Below are 27,458 nucleotides of genomic sequence, written 5' to 3'. Positions count from 1 at the left end.
TAATATCAGTGAATTGTTTATCATCAATGCTCTGTGAGCTTCAGCATGTTAAAGATATTCAATTTAATTTACATGGTGCTCAAGGGCCCAGACTGAAACATACATACTGTAAAGACATTTGTAAATACTACAAGTTATGCTTTTCTAGACAGTTCATGCTTTACTTCCACAATTGTTTGGCTGCCATTCTATTCAGTATTTAACATTCTTACTGTGAAGAGTGACTGACCTTGAACAGGCGTCGTATCACACCATCGAGCACATCCCATTTAGTCTTCCCGCTCACGCCAATGGAACCAATGAGGTACTCCTGACTCTGAGAGCCCTACCAATGTAAAGCATAGAAAATAGTTACGTATAGTTCATCCTGCAGGACTTAATGACCATTGGCACTGAAACTTGAATATCAAATCGGTATTTCAAGATCACCTTCGTCTTGTTGGAGCCACTGTGGATCGTCACCACTATTCTGACACTTCGGCCCTCTTTGCGAAGGTTCCCTTCATAGCCGTCATCCAACAGAATATCTGCAGAAAAAAACAACAACCCCACACACACACAAATTTTTTGCTCACAAAGGGGAAACTTCAAAGGCAGCCTGATGGCTAATAAGTCATACAGTCCCTGAGTACGTCAAGTCCTCAACTCTCCATTATACGCGTCTTCAGAACTAATGTACAAGGGCAAACGGTTCCGTGAGCAAAATGGCATGACTCAATTTGATATGAGCGGCGTGCAAGTTAAGACTTATTGTTTATCTGTCGGTGCAAGGCAGTGCTTTGAGGCTCCAAAACGCACTTTGAATTGTTCACATAACTCAGGAAAGCTTGCCGCTTTGATGCTGCTTTTTACACTGAGCTGACTGCAAAAGAGTGAAGGATGAAGGAGAGTGAAGAGAAGAGAGGGATAAAGTAAGAAGAAAAGAAGCAGAAAAAAAAAAGATCAAGAGTGAGTTTGGGGGGAGGGGGTTGAAAAGTGGGGGAACCAGAGACTCAGAGAGAGAAGAGAAAGAATGAAATGAGTGTGTGAGAGGACAAGTGAGTAAGGTGCTTTGTATTCGGGGTGGCTTGTTGGCGCGTGGCCTCTGTGGCGGGGCGATAACGTCCCTCTGCCACTCGTCTTCCCACGCACTGCTGCGTGCCGCTCATCCCTCCATCAATTAAGCCCCAGCTCTGGTGCCCGCCGAGAGAGAGGAGGAGGGAGAGAGAGAGAGAGAGAGAGAGAGAGAGAGAGGGAGAGAAAGGAGAGAGAGAGAGAGAGAAATGGCCCCGCTCTCTCCTCTTTAATTAACGGGCAGGGAGAGGCAGAGCGAGAGGACCGTTAAGAGAGCCACGTGCGGTTGAGAGGCTTTTTTTCGGCAATGGCCGTTGTGTTGCACGGCCGGCTGCCCACAAAATCCCCCATTTCACTCTTCACTGCCTCCATTCTGCCCCAGCTGTGCACCGCGGTCAAACGGCCTTTTAAGCGACAGAAACTTTGGAATAATTGGAATAGTAATCAATACTAATGCTGGAGGAGGAAAATGGGCAAGCTCTGGAGAGAGTGGACCGTAACTTTTGGTACTTTCCGATTGTCCGGTAGAGGATTGTATGAGAATGCCTGAACTTTTGTCGACAAGCATGTTACAAAATGAGCACCTGGCAATAATGGCGAACGGTGACATATTCTTTTACCCACTTTTCATGACAGAACCATGAGAACCATTACTTAATATAGGCCTGAAAGTATGATGCAACCACAGGGTAATGAATGCTGCAGATTTCTTGAGGCAGTTTGGGCCAATTAAGTTAATTCTTGAATCAATTAAAATTTGTAGTGTAATTAAAAAGACTTTAAATCCCTCGGATGTCCCCTTTCTTCCACCAAGGACCTCTTGTCTAGATCCTGTGATCACTCTCTGAGGAGCCAGTCATGATATCTTTGTGAGATCCTGCCGACGACGGCAGACTTGTGGCCCTACCACTCACCAGACATGATGGTGTCTGTGATGTTGAGGTTGTTGAGGGAGAGGCCCAGGGACTGGCGCGAGGATGAGGATGAAGTGCTGGATGTCTCGGAGGGGGGCCGGGCCGTCTTGGCTGGGGTAGCCTGCGGGGTGGAGTTCCCGCTGGACTTCAGGCGGTCGTTCTCTGCCTTGAGAAGCTCAATTTCGTTCTGGGAGATGGGAGGGGAGAGGGTGGGGGGAGTGGAGGGGAGAGAAGAACATTGTCGGTGATGCATGTCTCTAAGCTTAACAAGTGTGGACAGATCATGTGAATCTACAGGGGACAAGACTCAGCTGATGGCAAAGAAAGTGCAGAGAGAAAAGTATTCCGCAAGAAAAAGCTTGCGGAATAACCATGGTCATTACAGCTGACACAGTATTATTTCAGATGCTCTTGATGTGGCACTGGCTGTCCAAAAGATATTTGTTGACTGTCATGTAACTAGCTTGCCTTTTGTGTACAGTAGAATTGAACACAGCTATGCTGTTACAAGTTTTGGGTTTGCACTTTGATCTACATTTGGTATGGCAAATGAAACATTCATAACAAAAGCAGATTTGTTGCAATCTGACAAACACATGCATCTCCCTCTGCCTGCCTGATCTTCACATGCAAACCTCAGTGGCTGTAATCAGATTACAGGAAAAAAAGAGTTAAAGAAACTCAAACAGAAAAAAAACCCTCATTCCACGGGGAGGTAAGCAGATTTGGGCTGAGAAAGAAAGTTAATTTTCACTCTGCCAAAAGTTCTTTCTTTCGCTTGTGCATTGTTGTCTGAAGGAGCAGTATTACTCCTGCACGCGTGTGAGTGTCGCGAGTGTCGGCTTGCTTTTAATCTTCATCGGTAATCTCTGCACACGGAGAAGATGAAAAAGCGGCCATATTCATTGTCAAGTCATATTACACAAGAGAGATCTGAGAGTTGGGGATCAGTCCATTCACAAGTTGTTGTTCTATCAGACTACTTAGTGCTTGTCACAGGCGGTCAATGCTTAGCTGACTTAAATGAGATTTTGTCGCTGTGACAACAAAGCGAATGCTGCATTCAGACAACTTCTCGTTCACCTTTTCACCCTCCATCTCTTTCTCACTGTATTCTTTCACTTCATCTGTGTTCCTCTTTATTTTCATTTCTTTCCCTTTCCCATGTCTTCCTTTCTGTGGCTCCCCTCCACTCTCTCTCTCTTTCTCTCTCTCTCTCTCTCTCTCTCTCTCTCTCTCTCTCTCTCTCGCTCCCTTGCTCTCAATTTTTCCATGTTCTGTTACTGCTGGTTTGACAGCTCAGCTGACAACCTTTCGTGTGAGAGGAGGCATCTCAGGACAAGCTCTCTGCCCACGGGGCAGTCAGAGGTGTTTGTGTCGCTTGTGTGGCTCCACTGGGAGTTTGAGATCACCGCTAGCAACAACCACCTGACCCTTCGGTCACCTTGACAGCACACTGCAAATCTGCTCCCCCCCCCCCCCCCCCCCCCCCCACACTCCATAGGCTGACAGCGTTACGGTTGGCTGCCCGGAGGGTGGCCCACCTAAGCTGCAGTCCCAGATTGGACATGTTGGCCCCACACACCAGCCCTCTGGGGGGAGTCCAGCAACACTGGCAGGCTTTGGCCTTTAATGGTCTGCTCGCTGGAGATTGGACTCCAGCTCCACTGCAATCTCAACACTCTCTGACCACAGACAGCACTCTCATTAACTCCCACTTAAAGCTCCCATTGCAAAATCACTGATTGATTAACAGAATAATACATGGAATTAATAATAGATGTATTTCCTTGCTCAGTCATTTTCAAAGAGGTTTGAGAGATAGAAACAACCCCATACCCTATAGGAAATCTTACTAATGCATAGCTTTCATGCCATATGTTAGAAGTCATAGTTTTATTTTATTTTCTGTGGTGTTTTGATTCTCCAGTGTTTTGATGAAACGTATTAAACTCAGGAGTAGCGTGTGACTATGGGAACAACAGTATGTTATTAGACTTCTATCTGCTTTATGAGTCTTGGGACCTAGATGAGACAGGACATCTGATTAAAGCCCAGATACCATTCCCTGCAGTCTGCGGAGTCCTTCTTTATTAAACCCACAAACTGTATTCACATCATCTCTGAAGGGTTTTAGTGAAAATACCGTGGCTATCACGTCAGCTTTATTGAGTTGTCTGGTTTCATTCTCATAGTATGAAATGATGTGTATGAGTCTGCATGAATATGATTTCTCATGTGTGCATACAGTACACAGCATATATAACGGATATGTGAATCTGGTCATACACTGTGGTTCTCTCTCTCTCTCTGTATATATGTATACATGTGTATGTATTTGTGTGTGCGTGCATGCACCTGCATGTCTGCACATGTGTGTATGTGCGTGCACCTTACATACAAGTGTTTGTGTGCCTGCATATGTGTGTGTGTACGGTATGTTCATACGAGTGTGTGTGTGCCTGCATGTGTGTGTGTCTGCAGGTGTGTGTGTGTATGTGCATGTATGCTCATACAAGAGTGTGTGTGTGTGTGCCTGCATGTGTGTGTGTGTGTGTGCGTGTGTGTGTGTGTGTGTGTGTACAGGCATGTACATGCGTTGTGTGTGTGTGTGTGTGCCTGCTCACCTGCATGCGGTTCATGGCCTCCCGGATCTGGTCCAGGTGGTGTGCGGAGCTGAGGGCCTCCAGGCGGATGTCGGTCAGCTTGAGCTCCTTCTCCCTCAGCTCGTTCTTCAGCTGCAGGATGATCTCGGCCTCCGCCTCTGTGCACTCGCACAGCCTGCCCAGGGCACACGCCACAGAGAGAGGGGGAGAAGGGGGGATACGGAGAGGTCACGCGGGGGGAGGTCACACAGGTGCGGAGAGTTACCCACAATGCAACGGGAGAGACACCGCTTGTGCACACACCACCGGAGAGAAGACGTTGGAGGAATTAGGGCATCGTTTTCAGAGATCATGTAATATGAAACACAAGGCATACGCATGGCAGGGGAGTAAAGATACTTAAAGGAGAGGGCACAGCATTTCTCATTTCCTAACTAACGAGCCAGAGACACAGACACACAGACACACACACACACAAAACTGCAAACCAATAAAATCCACTGTGACTTGCGTAAAATCGCCCACAATGTCTTAATTTCCAGGCAATAGCACAACCCCACACTCTAGCCTGGAGACGCCCGAGAATTGACTTTCAGACCCTGAGCACACGGCATCATCTCCTCTACACAGGCAGCTGTGGGGCACTGCTGCGAGACCCTGTCAGGGCCTCTTTTTCTTCTGAGACATGTCGAGACGAGCCCAAAGCTGTTGCTGACCCACACACCACGGATGTTAAAACCCACCACGCCTGTCACTGCCGGCTAACAGAAAGGATCTCTCCCCCCCCCCCCCCCCGCAGCTGAAAGGGAGAGACAGAGCACTCTGCACTTTTTGCCTTGCCCTTGTCTGTATTAGGAGGGGTAAAACCCACACGTTCCACAGATGAGCTAAGCGGGAATGCTTTAAGCTAAGGCTATGACCGCTCTCTGAAAGGAGACTTGAGTTAATTAAGCCACACAATAATGTCCACTTAGTCATTTAGGAGATGTTTTCATCCACACTGGCTTTAAAGTGGCGTTGAGACAGGGATCATCTGTGTTTTTTTCTAAGAAAAATGTTCTCTAAACTTGCAACCCTAGCATCACTAACCGAGGCTAACTTTGGCTTGTTGTTGAACCAGTGCACCAAAACAGGAATACATTGAGTTTGCTTTTTTGTGTCAGCTGTTACAAGCTGTTCCCTGCTGTTTTTAATGACATTTGAGCTTGTCTGATGTTGTATTTTTGTTTGTGTTTTGATGGTATTAGGAGATGCAGATAAAAACACGCCAACCGCAAGCGCAAACTCTCTCCCAGCATGCTACCCCATGGTTACCGAGACCGATGCTTGTAGACCACATGGCCGTTTTGCCTTTTCTTTGGAATCCAAAGTGGGGAGGACTTGCTATCACAAAAACACTTGCTACAGACAGACAGACACACAGACATGGGATAAGGATGAAATGATCAGAGGCATGTTATAGAAGAAGGAAAACAAATAAAAAAGCAACAAGAGACAAATTCAGTTAAAAGAAGCAGAAAGGAAGGCTTGTCTAATTAAGAAGAAAGGTCTTCACTAAAAAAAGAAAACAATGTTCTCCGAAGTGCTTTGGACATCACATGTGTATTTCTAACATGAATATTTCAGTGTGTTCATGAAAGGTTTAAACGGAATAGCACTTAAGTATTAGCATAGGTACTGCATGTGGTTGGTGCGTGCATGTATGTCTATGTGTATACAGTATGCAGACATGTGTATGTTAACATATAAGAATTAAGAATGTATTAATTGCATACAGAATTCACCTTTGTCTTGCAGTGGGAGTGTGTGTGTGTGTGTGTGTGTGTGTGTGTGTGTGTGTGTGTGTGTGTGTGTGTGTGTATGTGTGAGTGTTTGTGTATTCTATGGATGACTGTGTGTGTGTGTGTGTGTGTGTGTGTGTGTTTGTGTATTCTATGGATGACTCTGTGTGTGTTTGTGTGTGTGTGTGTGTGTGTGTGTGGTGATCAGGCACTCACTCTGTGGTGGACGGGGATGCCCGGAGCGCCTGTATGCTGCCCTGTCTGTTGGCGTGCTGAAGCTTGGGAGAAGATGGCAGGGAGGAGTCCGTCATCTCCTCGATGTCGTCTTGCGACTGCATCTTGCTGGTCTTCTTCTTGCTGAACGCCTGCTTGAAGGAGCTCCGCAACTGCAGGCATATTTAAAAAACAACAACACAATCCACACATCAAACTCACCCTTTTCTGAAAGGCTATCCCCCTTTCTTTTAACTGACATTTCTCCTCTGGGTTACTGTCTACCAGGGGCAGGTCCAAACATCGACCTCAGGTCAGTACGAGGGGAAAGAATCAATTGAGAGAGAAAAGGAGGGTAAGGGTGAAGTAGCTGATCCAAACAGGGGCCATTCCGTGTAGGAAAGAAAGGAGCTTGAAGGAGTTCACAGATTGATTATTGTCGGTCCTTTGCCAAGGACTGTGTTTTTAAGTGTAGACATAGCAGATGATAAATAAGGAAGCTGTGAGAGTTTGGGCCTCCAGTAAGGTTGTATGTGTTTTTGTTTTTGATTCTTGACCTGTGCTTCTGTCTGTCTGTCTGTCTGTTTGTTTGTTGGTTTGTTTGTTTTTCTTCTCAGGGAAAACACAGTGGACATGAGCTGCCAATCACAGGAAGAGACAGGAAGAGAAGAGAAAGAGAAAAAGACTGTTGCCATGCAGATGCCTCTGGGGGGGGAAACGGATGCTTGAGAGAAGAGGAGAAAGAGAGAGGGAGGAAGAATAGAGAGAAGGAGGGGTGATCTGTAGAGGTGGAATGAGAGGAGAAGAAGTTTGAAAAGGGAAAGGGGAGAGGGGGGGGCATCCAGAGAGAGGAGCGCTGGTGGCGTGTATTGGAAACACTGACCTGGGCAGGGATGGAATCAGCCACCTGAAGACAAAACACATCTGACCGTTACGAACAAGCCTCGTCCAGGTAGCACAGCACGCTTCAACACTCATTAAGGCACGGTGACCGCATGCCTGATTCACCCGCCGAACACATCCCTACCAGCCCACCTGCCACTCTACCACACCTTCTCTTCATTTTACACACCAAGTCAAACACAGTCGTTAAAATGCCAGTTTATACAGTCAGCACACAAGGATGACTGGATATTAAGATTCCAATTTTACAAACTGAACATGTGTTTTGTGTGCTCTCTCAGGCTTTTTACACAGACCAGAAATCTGTGCCCCCTACAGAGTCTGCCTTGTTGGTCCAGTTCTGTGGTTGTGTGTGTGTGTGTGTGTGTGTGTGTGTGTGTGTGTGTGTGTGTGTGTGTGTGTGTGTGTTTGTGTGTGTGTGTGTGTGCACGGGTGTGTGTGAGTGAGTGTGTGTGTGTGTGTGTGTGTGTGTTTGGGTGTTACTGTGTGTAGTTTTGTGCGTACGTGTTAGCACACAGCTTCTCATTCGCGGTGAACTGGCTGTGCTCACGGCGGGGGGTCTGTGCACTCGGCTAACCTTTGAGCGACAGGTCTGAGGTGCCTCGCACAGCGGGAGAGAGCAGGCAGGCATTACACAGCTGAATAATTTAGTGCTGCATAAATAAAGATCTCATTTGTATTAATGGGGGCAGGTTAAACTTTGCTCTCATTAAACTCTAGATTCAGAGAGGGTAGGAAGCTGGGTTGTTAACACGTCTCTCCATCCATAGGCATAAGATAGGAGCCATACTCTACTTTAATACTCTTCTATTACATAAGGATGGCTGAACAGTTGAAAACCTGAGGTAAAAAGTTCATACTGGTGTATTTTTCATCCTATCTAATGTTCTTATTTTCCATTTACATGGTCATGACACACATTAAAAAAGCATTTCATAGTTATCAGACATGATCACACATGCACAGCTTTTATCATCTTTCACCAACACCAAACACCATTTCTATCAATGCAAGGAGTGGGGGAATGAAATGACTTGAGATGCCAGGAAAGAAATAAAAGAACACTTGAGCAAGGGGCACTCTTCAAAAATAAATAACAAATAAATAAAAACGACTTCTACTGTCTCTACAGGGAGCAAGACACATACAAAACAGGAGAAGACTCTTGGACTCCTGAAGGGAAGGGGGGGGGGGAGGGGGGCAGGTATTCAATTAGAGACAACATGGCAGGGGGCAAAGGGGTGCTAGATGGGGAGCAGGGGGGGGGGGGGGGGCAATACTGGATCATTCCTTCCCTCCTGCCCCATGAGTCCATCTTCTACCACCTGCACAACAGCATGCTGGAAGCTATAGGAAGGCTGGTCATATTCACCTTTGGTCGACTACCATTGCCTTGCTGGAGTCAAAAGTGAGGGGGTGGTCAGAGAAGAGGTGGAACCACAAAGCAAGAGGTTATGAGAGGCTTGAGTGACTGTGTCTGAAGACAGCTGCTGGGTATGACTGAAAGAGCATTTAATACAGTGCAGCTCTAAGATGCCTGGCCTGCAAGAACACGAAGCTTGAAAGACAGACTGGTGGCGCTAAAAATATGACCAAACAGTGATACTAGATGTTTACTTTGAGGATTACTGTGAGAGAAATCATGAACGACATAATCCCCTCCTAGTTCTTCATGCTTAAAAACAAAAACTCAACTTGAATGGCACCCTCCTTGCTGTTTTGTAAATGTGTCACGTATCAACCACCATGTCATGCTGTGCAGCCATTAATGTCTTCGCCCACAAGGAAGGCAAAGGGGGAGTTTTGACTTCCAAACTCTTTTTCACTGAGACATTTTTAAGATCCAGCAAAAATTTGAGAGACTTCATCCAACAAACCTTCAGGTTCTGTCGGCCTATAATAAGCCATGTAACTTTTCACATCAGCACATAGGGCTCAGAGACTACTAGCATGGGTGTCAGTTTAGAGGTGAAGGGAAGTTGAAGCTTGCTGGTCATCTCTTTCTCTCTCTCACCCATCCTCCCTGCTGACCCCTGACCCTGCCGACCCCTGACCCAGGCACTAACCCAGCTCTTCTTCTTCTTCTTCTTGTCCTCGGCATCCTTGGAACTGCCCATGCTGGAGTGGCTGGCCGCGCTGTTGATGCTGGACATGCTGTCGGACGAGTGCTGCCGCCTGATTCGCTGGTCAGTCCCTAAGGAAAATACGATGGCTATTAACACATGAATACCCCCCCCCCCTCACAATATAAAACATAAACATAAAAACCCATATAGACACAGCCTACTTTAGCTTTAGAACTACAATAGCATGTTTTTATTCATAAGATTCGGTAACACTTTACTATGACAGTATCGATGAACACATGACACTGTCATGACACATGAAACCTAACCCTAACCCTAAACCTAACCCCAACCCCAACCCCAACCCTAACCCCAATCCTAACCCTAACTTGTTATGACAAAAACTTAATGTCACTTAATAAGTTATGTCATAAACGTTTATGACTTGTTTATGACACGTTCATGACAGTGTTATGTCACTCTTATGTCAACACTGTCAAGTAAAGTGTAACCTAAGGTTCATTGGAGTAAGATTCATTTATAAGGTCCCGAAGCCTCAGTAGTGAAGACAGGGTATGCTGGTACCTCTGCTGATGTGGTCGGGGCCATTGAGGGCCACCTGGATGGCCGTCTGGGCGTCTGTGTTCTGGGCTTTAAGGGCCTCAATGGTCTCCCTCAGCTCAGCCAGCTCCGACTCCTGAGAAGTTCACATTCACAACACTGTTTACATCACAGTGGTACACAGTGCAACACACACACACACACACACACACACACACACATACATACACCCCTCTACCCATACATAAATCATCCTCATCATCTCCTGCATAATGATACCTTCATTACATTTCCATACATTGAAGCAATTCCCCGAGAGAAAAGACTTAACAGTTGGAGAAGACTGATAGGTATCGACTTCATCAATCTTTTAGCATAGTGTGTGTGTGTGTGTGTGTGTGTCTCTCTGTGTGTACGTGTGTGTGTGTGTGTATGTGTAACCAGCAGGCATGACTAAGTTGGTATTCCTGAGCAGTACACACATAGTGACAGCTGTCAACTTTCCCCATCAATTATTCCTCCCTCCATATCTCACATGGAGATAAGCCCGGTAGCAGATTGCGGAGGCATATGGTTTGGCAATATGCTTTTGGAGTTTTTCATGCTACTCACCACCTACTTAGTATAACCTACATCACACTGGCTTCCACTGAAGGCCCGCACTCGTTAGATGAAAGAACAGCCTTTGCAATTCATCCCAAAGTACCCTGGGCTGGTGATAGGGTTTCAGGGTTTTAATTAAAAGTCTGTGTCTATTTAACAAAGACATCCCTGGATAGAGACGGAATTTAATTCAGGGAGGATTAAGGGTGTGTGTGTGTGTGTGTGTGTCAGGGCAGATCGAGTTCGGGGCTGCTGAGTGTTGTGTGTGCAAGAGGGGGGGGGGGGGGGGGGGGGCTCAGGTTGCATTTGGAGGCATCTGTGATGCACACACGGACGCACACACAAACACACACACACACACACACACAACACACACACACACACACACACATACACACGTGTGTGTGTGCACTGCTCATTTGATCCCCCGTTTTTACTGAGCCATTATTTGAGGAGTGTGGGTTAATCGCTTTAGTCTACGGTATAAATGAACTGCAAGAATAACAAACAGAAGTGTCTGACACCTTTATGTGTTTCAGTTTTAACCAGTGAGGCATGACTGTGTTTGCTCATGGCAGTGAGCATATTTTTTTTTCATCTGATACAGAACATCAGCGTGACTAAAAATGTGGCAGCATAACTTCTGTGGTTAGAAGATTCCCTGATACAAAAAAACCCCCTTTGTTATACTTGTAAAAAAAAGATAAAAAGTTGTCAGAGATTAAAAATGTACAAACACCTGCTTCTAAAAAGGACTTCCTGTTCCGAATCAAAGTCGACTGGATAAAAACCTTTACACTTTTTTTACAATTTATTTCTGAGCAGATGGGGGGTGTTGAGGTGGACAGAGAGAACCAGATGTTTGTCTGCTCTCGGAGCACAAGCCTGCTATGGCCCTACGTGACTGGGCCACGGGGCCGGGCCGGGTGAAGGGGGGAGAGGGGGAGGGGAGACTCTTGGGTACGGTACCTTCTGTTCCGCCGTCATGGTCAGGCTCTGCAGCCGACAGGTCATGTTCGCCAGACTCTTCTCGAAGGCAGCCACCAGGTGAGCCTGTCAAGAGGGTACGGACAGACACAAACAAACAAACAAACAGACAAAACAAAACAAAACAAAAAAAGGGGAGAAGAAAAGAGAAGAGAAAAAACACAGGACTGTTAGCATAGCACAGCTGCTTGACATGACACTGCAAAACTGTGAAGGCACTGAGGCGGAACTGAGCGGTCACCTCAGGGTGACGAGCAGAACTTTGTGTTTTTTTGGCTCGCCTCTTTTTCTCCCTTCACACCCTGACAAGTGACATGGCCCATGAAGATAAAAAAAACACAAAACATTTCCCACCATGTTTTTCTTTCTTATTTTATCGCCCTCTGATATGATGAAGCAAGAAAGCTGAGATAAGATTGTAAACCTGTGAAAATTATCTTTCTTTCCACAGAACTCATTTCATTCAGTATAAAGCCCTGACAGACAGCCCGGTGTGCTGACATACCGCTCTACATCGCTAATCACTTCCCTGTTAGCCTGGTATGACGCCATTGAAGTGGGTTGGGGTGCTAATGCAATACCCGTCAGTTCAAAGAAGACCTTGTGTTTGAGCCTTGTTCTAACATGAGCCTACAGGGCTTGTTTTCACTGCGCTGGGGCTTACTACTGAAACGGGGGTGTAAGAAGAAGCACAGAGTATGCTGAAGTATCCATTTATCCAACTCAAGGTCGAGGAAGTGGATTTTGGACACACACACACACACACACACAAACTAATGCAGAACTTTCCATTTTAGATTTGCATAAATATTGCCATATTTTGATAGATGATGCATCACTCCCCTACTTCTACTCTATTAGCTTATATTAGCATTACATTCAGACCAATGAATTAAAGGGCCGACAAATCAAGAAAAAACTGCACAAGCAGCCCAACAACTCATAGCCCTGCTGCTACCCACTCCAGTAATGCCAAAAAGAACTTGGCTGTTTGTCCTCAGCTATCCAACATTACCAGCACAGACCCACACGTCCCTGACTATCCACCCCAGATGAGTGCACTGGATCCAGGCAGCCTATTTACTGACCTGCCCCTCTCAGTGAGACTGCTGGAGAGGGACTCAGGAACATAATCATGTCAAACAATGCAAAAGCTCCATAAATACTCATTGTACACACCTGCACTGTCTTAGCCTGCCAGAGATAAGATGCAATCACCCTTCCAAGTCTTTCACACACAGATTCAGTGCTAATTAACAGAAGCCCTTCTTGGAGCACTTTCAAGATAACAGCCAATGTTAGGTAACCTACAAGATAACAGCCAATGTTAGCTAAGCTAAGCCATAACCTGTGGTTGTGATGCTATGAATAGCCATGGACCTGTAGAGAAAAGCTATGCAAAAAAAAAAAGAATCCCCTCCTGCTCTTCATCCTCCATATCCTCATCATCTTCCTCCTCGTCCTGCAGGGAGTAACCTTTGTAAATGTCACATGTCCAGATCCATCCCAAAACCTTGGCATGACGTCCAACCTGCTTGCCCCTGCCGCCTACGTGCCCACCTGTCCACTTGGCAGCCGCGTCTCCGCACATGCCCAGCGGTCCTTGACCCGTGCCTGCGTCTGAGACTGCGTCTGTGCTCGCTTGGTCCTGAGGTCACGGCTGCCTTTAATGACGCGACCCCTGACCCCTGACCATTGGGTGCCGCCCGGGTAGCGGTTCAGCGGGGGCCAGATCAGAGAGCTGGCCAGTGTGCTGCATCTTCTCTCGGCCATGCTTACTGAAACACACACACACGCGTGTGTGTGCCAGAGCTACGCCAGCTAGAGCCCCAAGCCTGCACTGGTCACTCGCCTGCTACTGGGCACATGGGAGGGCATTTGGGAGAGAGATCAAAAGGGGAGGAAGTGGGTGGGCGACAAAAAAAAAAAAAAAATCCATCGCACATGGAAAAGGAAAAAAAAAAACACTGGAGCCACAGACTGAAGGAGGGATAGAAACATGAGGGAGGGAGGGGATGAGGGGATGAAAGGTGGCAAAGGCACCCACAGAATGTCGAGGAGAGGTGGAGAGGGAGAGGTGACGAACTCTTAAACCCCCTCCTTTAATACAAGATGGAGGGAGGAATGTAATCCAGTCTCGAGGGGGGGCGGGGGGCATACAAGAAAGGCCACACAGCTTCAAGTGACTCTGACCAAACTGCTTTCTCCACTAATCCTTCACAGGGGCAGTCACCCCCTTTTTCTCCCCCTTACTCTGACTGGGTTACAGAGAGAGAGAAAGAGAGAGAGAGAGAGAGAGAGAGAGAGAGAGAGAGAGAGAGAGAGAGAGAGAGAGAGAGAGAGAGAGAGAGAGACAGACAGAGAGAATCAGAGAGCATCAGTGTGGACAGCATTACCAATCAAGTTCTACTACTGCCCCCAGGCCAAAACAACATGTAGCCTTAATGCTAACTCTGCAGGCTTATCTGAAATGTGCACAGGTCAACGCACAGTAAACAAAGTAAGAACTGTCAAGAAGAATTCTCTCTGTGCAGTGTTCCGTTAATGAACTTCCGAATTGAACAAACACACACACACATACACACACACACACACACACACACACACACACACACACACACACACACACACACACACACTCACTGGCACTAAGATGGACTTCTCATTAGCCTAATCCGACTGGCTACGTGTGAAGTTAAATGCCTGACACTGACCTTTTTAGCAATTAACAAACAGTTTTTGATTCATTGCTACATCGGTTGTTCAAAAAGGAGGCATCTGTCTGTGCTGGCTTACTGAGCTGTACTCAAGCTAATGCTTGTCCGCCTTGTTATCTCGAAGGTCATATGACATAGAATAATGGGGGCATGAGCTTAAGCCTTTTCGATTCTCCGTTAGGTATTTTCAAACCAACATGTCCTGACAAGACCTTTAGTCTTAAGGTTTATTGAATGAATTCCTCTATTTAATGCGACTGAAGAAGCTTATCTGTGTTTACCAATTCAAGGTGAGGCATTCAACTGAAATATGTGCTTCATAGAAAGAGTCATGCACTAGAAAGTACCAGACAGCCTCATGCACAATTCACGAAGAAAGTTCTCTTTTTTTGGTAAACCCCCCTAAGAAATGTCTCAAAAGTGCCTGTCATAACTGCACTGCTTTTCTCCTTTGAAAAGTTTCTCCACGGCGAGAGCAGCATCGGCATCACAGTTCACCCTCACGACTCCACCACTCCCCTCACTTCCCCCCCCCTTCTTCTCTCCTCTACTCTCCACTGTCACTCCATCATCATGAGGTGGAAAGGCGTGCTCCTCGTGTCTCATGCTTGATCACACACTTCACACACACCCCTATCAAACTGAGAGACAAGAGAACACCCCCCCCCCCCCCCCCCCGCAAAAAAGGAAAAAAATAAAAAGGAGTGAGAGAAATACAAAACTACGTCTGGGCCGGTTGTCTGGGCACCCCACCCTCTATCCCCCCACCCCGTCCACTCCCCATCCAATCCCACCGACCCTCCCTAAACCCCTGGCTTGGTTCATCCAGGCTCTCGCTACGCTAACTCTCGCCTATCCGCCACGGGCTCCTCCCGAGCACATGAATGAGGCTGCTTCGGAGAAACCGCCACCTGCTGGGTGAGCCATTCTCTCCGAGGACGCCTTCTGATAAACAAGCTCCCGTTTCAGATGCTCCCGCCTTCATAAAAATGGGCGAGTAAGACTTAAAAAATGTCTGGGTTTTTTTTATCTCCGCGTGGACACACATAGGGGAGAGTCTTAGAGGAGCAGTCGGATTGAATTGGAATTATAGAATGTCTTGCAGAGTTAAAAGACGCTGATTACAAAAAAGAACATCACGCCTGGCAACCTTGGGTTTGTTTATTCATTTATGTCAGGAACTGTATTCGGAGATACCAGCCAAAAACACACTGTTTGTCAAAAATTGTCTGCGACAGAGGGGTCAGATCAATCAATACATCATTCAATAGCTGCAGTTTTTGTAAATTGATAAGATAGATCACTTACATTGGCCGAAAGCTGGGAAGTCAGAGCCGCAACCTTTTCTTGGGAGGCATCCAGTTCCCGACGCAGTTTACGAATTTGCTGTTCAGAGAAACACACAAACGAATTGTGATTATAAGACTGTTTCACCCAAACCAAACACTAAAAGCCAACCAATACCCTACTTCACAACTACTATTACCCCGCTTGTAAAACAAACATGGCCCTTTACAGCAAGTGAAAAACACTTGGGGGCCTTTATAACAAAAAAAAAAATCAACAAAATATTGGTGTCTACTGCAAAAAGGGGCAGCATGGAAGTAAATAAAGGTAAATTACCGTGGTATTTTGGACAGTTTGACCCTTGATTGAAAAGAGAAGAGAACAATTAACTCTAGGCTTCCTGCCCCGTAAGGCGGATATGATGGACATACGGTTGTTATGGTTAAAAACAGATGCATGACAGCCTATCACTCATTCGCATTTGCGTTAGCAGCATCTACCAGGCTGTTAGTATGACTATGCAATCCAAAGCATGCCCTTTGGACAAAAGCATCTGCTAAATGACCTTGACTATAACCATGTGTAAGGTAAAGCAAAAGAGGTGTACACAGTATACTGGTTTGGCAAAGCATGACGTGAAAGAAAGAGGCATCACATAAGAAAGAAAGTGACAGAAATATCATTATAGAAGTCCAGACCAAAACCAGATAGTTTTTAAATGATGACTGTTATGTGAGTATAATGTGGTAGTTTCCCAGATGCCATGTTTAGCGATAACCATGGTACATTATTATTTGACCATGTTCATTTGAAGATGCCTTTAAAGGGTATGAGTGGTGAGGGATAGTGAATGCGAGACTTGAAAGGGCCAACTATCAAAAAAAAAAGTTCAAAAGAAGCTATTTGGGGTATTTTTTATTTAAGATAAAAAGAAATATATGGCTATTGGTGCGCATGATGTAATACTATAAACTTCAAAGAAAACAAGCTGATTTTGGACATGGAGTGGAGACATCACTGCTTGAGCGGCTTGATCGGTTCTCTATTGTGGAGCATAAAGAATCACGACAGCGCATTCGAGGCTCTCATAAACAAGGGAGGCATCTCACCTCTGAATGGGCCTTCTCCTCCGTCTGTGGAAGGAAAGGAAAACACAGCGGCCATTAAACAGACAGCAAAACGACCGTGGATATGGAGATCATTACATTCTCATGGGCGTTTTATGCACCCCACATATCTCAGTTTATGGCCATCAGGACCGAGTCTAGCAGTCAAATAAGGAATATGCACTCACTGAACATCATGCCTATTCATTCTCTGCACTTTCATAATTTATGTACAACACCTCATGAGCTCTGATTTCTGTGACTGACAGAAGAAATCCTGGGGTTGATAAAACAGACAGAAGTACCCCACAAGGCCATAGATGTCGACAGTGAACTAACATTAGGCAATGCAAAGCACTAGATTTGATTGACAATTGTGCATATATTCTTGAACATGTTACATAATGTATGTATGGTAGGCACTGAAGGGTACAAAAAGTTGATTTGATGGAGGATGATGTGGTTACCTGAGGCACATTAGGAGATAAAAATGGTACTAAAACTGAGGATAGCTACTCAGAGATACATCACGAGTGGAAGCATATCTGCAGATCATTCTATGGATATATCTGTGTATATCATCATGGTGTCAATGTCTTACATTTTTAAATTATGACACACATTTATTCTGTGTCTTCAATATACGTGTATACACGTATTAGTATAATTGGAATTCAAATCTACCATGAGATTTCATGTATGAAAAGTAAATCAAATAATCAATACATTGTACAGTTTCATAGTGTGACAATTATATTACCCACCAACCAAACAGGTGGCCAGATGATTAACATTTCATCACAATCGATCAAATAGTGTTTACTAGCGTTCCATGTTCTGCCTGTATATTGGATTCAGTGTGTAAAGGGGCAATACAAACACTGATGTGTGCGTGGAGCTCATGGTAGACCGCACAGGCTTTACCTTGTCCAGAAAAGATAGCACCTGGAAGCAAGAAAATGGGTGTTCAAGTAGTGGCAAAGTCACATACAGCATTGCCACATTGGAGTGCCACTCCATTCTATTTTAAACTATAACATGGTTAAAACAATGCAATGTTTTTTTTGTAAGCCAATCATTTTCATTGTCCATCATCTATGGCCTTTTGTCAAAAATCATATCAACTGAGTTGCACTATGGGATAGCTATGGAGTTTTATTAATCATACCCTGTGTTGCAGTGGCAGAATATGAGACACTGATCTCAACCCTCTGAACAGGATAGCAAAATAGTAAACATAAATACTGTTAAAAAATAATTGTTTTCAACAGTTTAAATTAAATGGTATTAATTAAAAGAAGTTGTGCAGTTTTGGTTGATAATGCCAAAGATGAGATGAAATGATAAAAGGGCCAACAGAAAAGGACAAGAGAAATAATATCCAGAATTTTTGTCAAACTTAATACATCGCACAAAGAAGTTTTAAAGCAACACCAAAGAACTTTTCCTCTGTCGCACGCACTATTTGTTTATCCAGCACCAGCTTTGCAAATAACAATGTCCACACACAAGGTAGAATATGTTGCATGATTTTATGAAAGTACGATGTATTGCGACATCAGATGCAAGTCAAATTTGTAGTTTCTCATGTCTCATTCCATCGAACTACAGATCCGCTACCCAAACCGGCAAACTTACATAGTGCGGTTATAGCCAATAGAGGGCCGCGAAGCGAAGGCAGAGAGTGCCGTTCACCCTGTTACGAGTTGATGAACCACTGAAACGATTTTGGAAACATTATTTTAAGGTACAAAAAACTCTTTGGTGTTGCTTTAAATCAGTAAAACATTAAATCAGACAATAGAAAATCTAACTGTGAAAGCAATTAGGACTGACATTTGTGCTAGCAACAGCAATGACTTACACAGTCCTCTATAACAGGGAGAAAAACAATGCCAAAGCTTATATTGGATCTGAATTGAAAATCTAATCCTCATAGACCTGTCTGAGAAGTTCTTCAAGCAGAAGCAAAATCCTGAAATTGATTGCATCCCCTTTTCCCCATCCGACGCCACAAACCCATAAACCTGACTTGACAACTCATTCAGCCGGATGCCTAGAGTCTTTTCTTTACCACTAAAGGGCCAACAGACCCCCCCCCCCCCTCACCAATCTCAAGCCTCTGTATGTACTTCCCACCGAGCAGGCAGACGGAGCTGAGAGTGGAAATTGAAATCTCAGATTGGCCTCTCTACAAGAGAATAGGAGGCCAAGAAAAGCTGCTGTCAGACTGCAGCCCTTTTGCAAAACTCTCTCAGCTACGCAGGATTTATCTCTTAATCACAAGCCTCGAACAATGACACCTGTCAGTCAAAAGTTTCTATGCCTGTTAATGTTGCCAGTCCCAGCTGAGTGCATGTCTGACGTGGGTTTTGCCCTATTGCTGTGTGCAGACACAGATTGGGAAGGAAGAGCAAGGAGGAGTGCTGCTTACCGCTGAGTAGAGCGAAGAGGTGCTAGACACCAGGGACAGTGAAGAGCCATGGACTACGGGGAGAGAGAAGGGACAACAGGAACACAACATGTCAAAATCAATCTTTAAACCAAGCATTTGTGTTTCTGAACTAGCCCATACAGGGGTTAAGATATGCAGGGTCTCCTGTGAACCACACATCATAGATTTCCCCAAGCAGGGAAAATCACTGGTAAACTAGCAACTATAAAGCTGTTTGATATACTCACAGTCCACACTTTGTCATCACCTTTAAAGTTGAATACTACTCAATATAGAAACAGTCAGAATCAGGGCATGTGCTGTGTTGTGCATTTGGATCACTACAATCCTACAAAGCTTTTTTAAACCTTGCACTTGATTCATTGTGATTGTTGGTACAAATCCATACTTGGTACAGATATAAGAGAAGTTTTCGCTGTCTTTTCAGTGCTGCCTGCATCTTCTTGTGTGTGAAGAGCAGAATCACCTTCGTCGGTGCTGTCACGGAAGGATCCGGAGCGACTGATGCCCCTGGGTCTGTCCTCCAGAGACGTAGCGCTGCCCCCCAGCGTGTGGCCTTCCACGTACAGGTCAAACGAGTCCTGCGTGGGGATGCTATTGGACCGGCTCATACTGGGTCCAGGGAGGTTGTACTGGGACATACTGGTAGGGCTCACTGAAATAAACACACACAAAGACAGGGAGATGGGGAGGGGGGGGTCATAAGTATCTGATGGGAGACATGCTTACTTTCAAATAAATGTAATGGTAGAAGTAAGTTGTGCTATACATCTTTTATTATGGTGGTGTCTTGAATAAAATAATAATAATAATACATTTTATTTACAAGCGCCTTTCAAGTCACCCAAGGACACTGACTGTACAATTAAAAAGTTTAAGGGAGTTATACATTACATAGACAGAAGCATATACACAGAGGACACTGCATAATTTAACTTAAAATTCAACTAAGGGTTCGTAATAGCCTATTTCTGTGTTGATTTATGATATGCATACACTCACGCAGGTTTGAATAGTGGTATTTGCCAGCATTGTTGCAGGAGGCATCCGGTGGAGAAAGAGGTGATTGGCTGCCTGTGTCCTGCAGCCCTCCAGTAGAGTGGGAGCGTAGCCACTCCTTCCCCTCCTCATTGGACGTCTGCCTGGAGGAGGGCGGATACCTGCGCCAAAGGACGAAATTGGAGGGATCAATTAAACAGGAAGACGTTACAAAGCCATCACAAATGTTGATCATGCTCTTTGTGGCCTCGGTATCGTTAAAATGCTACTGTAGTACTGTAGTCGTTCATGTCAATACAATGTGCTTTGAAAACATAGTTGAGAACCGCACTCTCGAGCGTTAGCTCTTGATAAGTTTTTATTGGATTCCTGAATACAATGTGCTGTGTTGTTGAAGTATGTCTATACTAAAGGGATGTACAACAAAAGACTGCATTCAAGATGTTCAATATGTTTGACAACTTGGATTTCCTCCAGCAATGTCTTTGCTACTATGAAAAGGGAACTTGCTATTCCCCTAGACTAGGGTTCAGAGGAAGGTCGGGTGGGCAGTAGGCACAGTCTCCCTTTTCCAAAAGGGCAACAGAGAGACAGGGGCTTCTGGGGTTTAGTGAAAGTTCTGTCACTTAGGTCTAGCTATCCTATCCAGTCTGAACACATCACTGGCAACATGCGAGACCCAGTGGGTGAGGAGACACACTGTCTGCTCAAACACAGACACAGACAGAGTTTTCCTTTGCCTGGCTAATGGCTCCAGCAGGGGGGCCAGTCTTATCAAGGGACGTTCAAAAAACCCACTCCGTTTAATCCCCTAAAGACGATAATTGAGTTCATGCTCATTTCCTTTTTATTTTTTTCCCCTTCCATGCAGAGTTCTGAGGCAGGAGGAAGATTGAGGGGAACATCACGACCTGTCAGAGGAGACCTCAGTTCACTTTGATTCTGTTTTCAAACAGCTGGTCCTACCAAAACTCTACCTTCTGTCTCCACACAACATAATGACTGACAGATGCTTTGCTGTTGATTCTTTTCATCAAATGTCTTTTTTTCCCCACATAAACCCCCCTGACATGATTGTTGGACACTGATTGCTCTTTGTAAGGGTTGGTGCTCAGGATAGCCAACACTATTATTGGTGACTATTGAGCCCTGGATTCTGGATAAAAAGGGACGCTGGCAAGAAGAGGCACTCAAAGCAACTTCCTCCTACATGCCCTTTGAAAAGACAAATGGATGATTTGAATGTCTGACAGCTCCCTATACACACTTGTGTAAGGGTGCAATTTTGCGCAAATTAGCAAACAGCTTGGGCATCACAAAAAGTGTGCAAAGCTCATGTCACTTAAAGCACGCTTTTAGTTTCTTACTCTCATCTTTACTTGCTTACCTTAAGATGTATGCGATAGGCAAGTACAAGTTCTATAATATCTTAAATAACCTCAGAGTTCCTTTTCTAAATTCATCCCCCATGCTGTCACCGCGTTCTAGCTGACAAGCTGACACTCTCACTTAACTTTGAGTCCAACTGCGACCTGGGCACGCCTAGTTGTCACTGTGAGTAGGCCTTTGTATTTCTTCAATGTCAGAAACTGGCCCGTGGCAAGATACGACAATGCACAGCTCTAGATACACATTCAAAGATGAATAAGGCTTTTCATAGCACAGTAACAAGAACTGGCTAAAGGCACTCTGAAAGAAGTTTCGCTGACAGTTTATTTTATATCAACTGGGAGAAGACAGTATGCTTTTGCATTCTGCATTCCTTTCTTCTACCTAGAAAGTTTCTCTCTCCAGTTTGAGGTATAGTGACCTTTAGAAGGACCTCTATAACGGATAGAGACAAGTCGGACAGCAGAGATGACAACACATTATTCATCCCAATGAGACTGTGACCTCTCCTCTCCTTCCTCTAGATTCCGTTATGAACTCCTGCGTGACCTTTTGGGGTGACATGGTCTGGACACAGAGCTGGCCATTAGAAAGAGATAGATGGAGCCAGAGAGAGAGAGAGAGAGAGAGAGTGAAGGTTTGGGTGGAGGATAAAATGGACACTATTTTAAGACATGTCTGTGTGTGTGTGTGTGTGTGTGTGTGTGTGTGTGTGTGTGTGTGTGTGTGTGTGTGAGAGAGAGAGAGAGAGAGAGAGAGAGAGAGAGAGAGAGAGAGAGAGAGAGAAAGAGAGAGAGAGAGAGAGTACCGGTACTGTATGTGTGTGGGGGGAAATGACACAAAGATTACAAATGAGAGAATGAGCATCTCTGGCCTGAATGACTGTGGCGGAGCTATTCTTGACACTCTCACTAGTTACTGTGGAAGACAGAGGGTCTTTTTATCGGTCCTGGGTTTCATCAGAGCCGCGGAGCTACTGGAGTAGAATTTCTCATTATCGGCATAATGGAAGCTGCCGTTGGGCTTGTTATCTATGCGCGCTGTTCGTCATAGAGGGGATTTGGCCTCTGACAGCACGTGGGCAAACAGAAAACACACTCCAGGGTTCCTACACATTTTCCATTTCAAAATTCCATACTTTTTCCATACTCAAATTTCAAAACTCCTCGGTAGATTTTTCTGACCATATTCTCGACATTGCGGCCACTTCTGGTTTGGGATAACTCGGTGAAAACAAAGGTATGGACAACCGAAGTGAATTAAAAAATGACACTTAATATTCGTCCATTTAGCTGGGTCATTTTTAGTTGTATCATAGTTGTATGTTGATGATGGGGACTGACAGTTACACTACACAACAGTAGGAATGGTTCATTATGACCTGAGTGAAGTGATTAGTACTGCAAATGCAATAGTCTGGAAACAATTTCTCCATACCCTTGTTTCTTTTTTCCATACTTATCCAGACCTGGAAATTACTAAAATCAAATTCCATACTTTTCCAGGTTTTCCATACTGCGTAGGAACCCTGACACTCACCCACAGGCACCCTGAGAAATAACCTATGAAAAGACACTCAGATGACGAGGCGTTTACCAATATAGGAGTTATTCTGAAAGACAGGTAGAAGATTCTGTGACCGTGCGGCTCTGTGAATGTCAGCTATGCTACGTTTGCCTCATGAATATTTCCAATTTTTCTCCTGTAAAACATCTGATTTGAGTTTCAAAAGACTACTTAAAAGCGGACTAGCTTTAAAATAAATATCCAGGAATTGGCTAATGTGATTTCAGGTTCCTAACTACATGAGGGGTCATGAGGTTGTGATCATGAGGAGTCTGTGAGAGTATGGCATTATTGGAGAGGCCATGGATGTAAAAGTCTCTGTCAAAAAAGTAATGAAATCTTTGTTGAGAAGATATTGCAATGGTGTATTAGTACCTTAATCCCTTTTTGGGAAGAGTGTTTCTGTCAAGGGGCATGCTGTTAAAACAGAAAACAATACATACAATTATACTACATTCAAAACAGTTATTGCATTAGATATTTAATGTTAAACTCCTAGTACTTGGTTAACCTCTTTGTGTTTGGTTAGCTTATTGTTGAGTCATTAATCAACTATGTTAAATGTCATAAAAATACCTATAAAAACATTAAAACCAAAAAAACTTTTAAGTTAGACATAGCTAATTGAACTATTAAAACAAGACACAAACATATGGTGTTAACAACAGCCTGAACAACTATTAAGGTCCTTAATAATCCCATACATCTTGGGAGAAAATAAAACACGAAAACAAATATTTCTATAAGACATTGGTAGATAATTGGTTAGCTCACTTAGTTATAGAGCATACATTTAGTGCTATTAAATCCCTGACGCCACACCTAGCCTATACATCCTGCCTCTCCCCTGCCAGTGGGCAGACTCACCCTTCGGACAGAGTGGACTTGACGCTGCCCGTGCGCGTGACCTTGGGCCCGTGGTGGTGGCCCAGTGGCAGGTCGATGGACTCGGAGCTGGTGTGCAGGCTGGTCATGCTCTGGCAGCTCAGCGTGTCCTTGCTGCCCGCCGACGAGCTGCTGAGGGTGGCGGTGGGCCACGGCCGCGCGTTGGACGGCAGCGACAGCCCCGACGCCGGGCTAGACGCCGGAGAGTCCGTGCCCAGCTCGGGCACCTTGCCATACAGCGGGCTGCTGCCGCCACTCTGCCCGCCGGCGCTGCCCAGGCTGCCCGTGCCCGAGGAGGGCGAGTCCAGGCTGGTCTGTCGTGCAAGCGTGCCGTGCGGGCTGCTCAGAGCCGACAGGCACTTGCCCGAGTCAGGGGTGCCAGGTGAGCTAGGCTTACTGCTGGCTTTGGCACCAAACAATCTGGTCATGGACAAAAAAGGGGAAGAGGCCAGTTCATATACAGTACCTGAAGCAAGCTGCTGAAAAGAAATATGCTTTTTAACTTAAGCAACATGATAAATTAACCATGGGATTTTTCCTCCAAAATACAATTATACTGTATAAATTATCCATGAATGCATTTATAAATGTATTTATTCATATTAGTGGAATGGAAGACAGGAGTGTGGTAACTGTGCACAGAGCTATTAATATCTAAGATTACATTCACACATAGCAAATGTTTAATACATGCATTGCATCCGGTACTTAGAGAGCAGTCAGCACATCCCTTAAAACGTCTAAGTTAAGTTCATCTCCACTCTACAGTAATATCTCTACACTGATGTCAGGCAGTGATATGTAGTACCTGTAGGTATCTACAGACATATATATGTAGACATATATTATTCCCTTGCATCTCAAATCCAACCACAAAGTCAGAACATCTGTTCAGCACTGCCATTTTTCCACATAAGGGAAAACTGCAGTATATGACGGCCACTGCATCCAGAGCTCAAATGAGATAATTGAATGATATCACTATGCAGTGGCCATACCCCCCCATCTCCTCCCCACTACTCAACAGCATGGTCTGACTGATGCAAATTTAAACACAAACACACACGCACACACACACACACACACACACACACACACACACACACACACACACACACACAAGAACACACAGATTTGTGCAAGAAATGGCGTTGGCCCCCCGTCAGCCACAATCAGCGCATTGTGGTTCACAGCACCTCCTGATCTGAATGGTAAATGGCTGTCTTGCGTGTGCTGCTGCGGCAGTGTGCACAACTCATCTGAGAGCCACTGCCTGCCACTACACCTATTGGTCACTAGATGGCGATCTCATCTTTGACTGTGGTGGAGAGAGAAAGAGAGAGCCACCCGTGATAGATCGTCCCTGCACTAAAGCATGATTAAGTGGGTATCTTATGGTCACTTTATACATCCTTTTATCTGGGACTTGCTGATGAGATGGTGGGAGTTTGTGCGGCGAGTTATGGAGATTTGTGGGGGGAGATGAATACCTGAAAAGGGGCTGTGATGGATGAGAGGAACTTTCAGATCTATGTGGCTCGCCCGCTGCATCAAGGGAGACAATAGTCTGTGGCAAACAGGCATATTTCATCCCCCCGCACCCGCACCCCAACCCACCACCACCCATCCCACTGCCAGCAGCTTCAAGAGGCTCAAACTCCCTCACAGATAAGGTTCTCTCTATCTTTATGACACGGTAATGAAACAGAGAGAGTAATGACACACACACACACACACACACACACACACACACACACACACACACACACATACAGACATTGCGAAGCGGCTGGAGGGGAATGTAAAAGAGAGGATCATGGGAGCCTTACCGGCGGAAGGTGGGAGAAGCGATGTCGGGGTACTTGGAGCCGGGCTGGCGGAGTCCCGACTGGCCGCCGGAGGTGGGGCTGGACTTGGGCGAGGTGCAGAGAGCTCCGCCCTCCTGGTCGGAGACGGCCACCTTCTCCTTGTCTGTCTGGTTGACAGTGACCGGGCTGGAGCGGCCTGAGCCCACTTTGCTGGCGCCGTCGCGTCGCTTGGCCCCGGGGACGGTGCCGTTGCCGGTGGCCCCCGCGGCGGCTGACTTGCCGCTGACGTTGGAGTCGATGCTGCTGGAGCTGGAGCGATGTCCACTCCCGCGCGCGGCCACTACCCCGCCGCCACCGGCCCCGCTGGACGACTTGGCCGGCCGCGGAAGCGAGCGGTACTGCAGGGGCACCTTGGAGCTGCTGCAGCCCAGCAGCACGCCGTCGTCCTGATGCTGCGAGCCGTCCAGGCTCGTCTTGCGTCCGCCTCCACCGCCGCCGATGCCCGCTCCCTTGCCTATGGCCGACGATTTGGGCACCTTGCCCAGCGTGGACGAGCCACTGGTCAGGGTGGCCCCGCTGGCTGTGATGAGGGTGCCCGAGGCGCCGGGTATCTTCTTGTACCCGAAGGAGCCCGTGGTGGGCGGGCGTCCGATGCCCGAGGGTGGCTTCTTGCCTCCCTCGTCGCCGCTGCTCTTGCCCGCATCAGATGGCGAGCGCTCGATGCTCGCGCTCTTGGACGAAGCCTTGCCCTTCTCCGAAGCCTTGGCGTCGTCGGTTTTGCCTGTCGATAGAACAACATCGCCTCCCTTTACTAAACACAAAACTGGCAACAAAACAGTTACAGTAGCACAGAAGCTCAGTAGCAGCACTGCGCGCAGGGACCTCACCTCCCCTCCAACCGCGGCTCTGAATTATTCAGGCTTTATCGAGCAGAGGTGAGGCGCGCCTCGCCGCTTATTTATTTGCAAATAATTTGACTCATCTATTCATCATCTCCAGCAGGGCCAGCTGCAGCAGCAGGGCCAAATCAGCCGACGCTTACTGCTCTGCCACCAGCTCAGCTGAATCAGGAGGCACAGCGAATTCTAGCCAAGTACACACACACACACACACACACACACACACACACACACACTTCCACTTTCGCTGAGTGCACCGAAAAACTATTCCGAAACCTGATGTACTCAATGAACCCTGAGCAGTATAGCCTACATACACACATCTACACACACACATCTACCCAGAAGTTTAAGGTTCTGTTGGACCCTGAGCAGTGACACATACAGCTACCCAGAAGTTTAAGGCCTTGTTGTAGTCGAAGCTTCACAAACTGGATGCATTTGGATGCTGTGGATACTGTGAGGAGGTTCAGAACAGCACCAAATACTAAACAACAAAGAGGAGAAGAGCTCCAGACGCCATAGGTGGATGGACACACACACACACACACACACACACACACACACACACACACACACACACACACACACACACACACACACACACACAGCTCATCCAGGCGGCATAGCTGGACGGGTGAGGCGAGTGGATTTGTTCGT

At 46.0% G+C, this 27,458-nt stretch overlaps 1 protein-coding gene across 1 annotated transcript in view; it reads right to left on the bottom strand.

Moving 5' to 3' along the window:
* The window catches only part of nav3 (neuron navigator 3), a 165,656-nt gene that overhangs the window by 8,835 nt on the left and 129,363 nt on the right, over window positions 1-27,458 (bottom strand). Inside the window, 20 exon segments of the mRNA XM_042078849.1 lie at window positions 230-325; window positions 430-527; window positions 1,968-2,154; window positions 4,595-4,748; window positions 5,888-5,974; window positions 6,571-6,740; window positions 7,451-7,474; window positions 9,537-9,664; window positions 10,122-10,233; window positions 11,670-11,753; window positions 15,713-15,790; window positions 16,028-16,051; window positions 16,801-16,824; window positions 17,722-17,742; window positions 19,232-19,284; window positions 19,719-19,907; window positions 20,255-20,412; window positions 23,582-23,623; window positions 24,074-24,511; window positions 25,921-26,680. Of these exon segments, the coding sequence (XP_041934783.1) occupies window positions 230-325; window positions 430-527; window positions 1,968-2,154; window positions 4,595-4,748; window positions 5,888-5,974; window positions 6,571-6,740; window positions 7,451-7,474; window positions 9,537-9,664; window positions 10,122-10,233; window positions 11,670-11,753; window positions 15,713-15,790; window positions 16,028-16,051; window positions 16,801-16,824; window positions 17,722-17,742; window positions 19,232-19,284; window positions 19,719-19,907; window positions 20,255-20,412; window positions 23,582-23,623; window positions 24,074-24,511; window positions 25,921-26,680 (2,927 nt within the window).

This window comes from Alosa sapidissima, chromosome 22 (genome assembly GCF_018492685.1).
Source record: "Alosa sapidissima isolate fAloSap1 chromosome 22, fAloSap1.pri, whole genome shotgun sequence".
In the NCBI taxonomy this organism is placed as follows: Eukaryota; Metazoa; Chordata; class Actinopteri; order Clupeiformes; family Clupeidae; genus Alosa; species Alosa sapidissima.
This window is presented reverse-complemented; position numbering and strand designations above follow the sequence as displayed.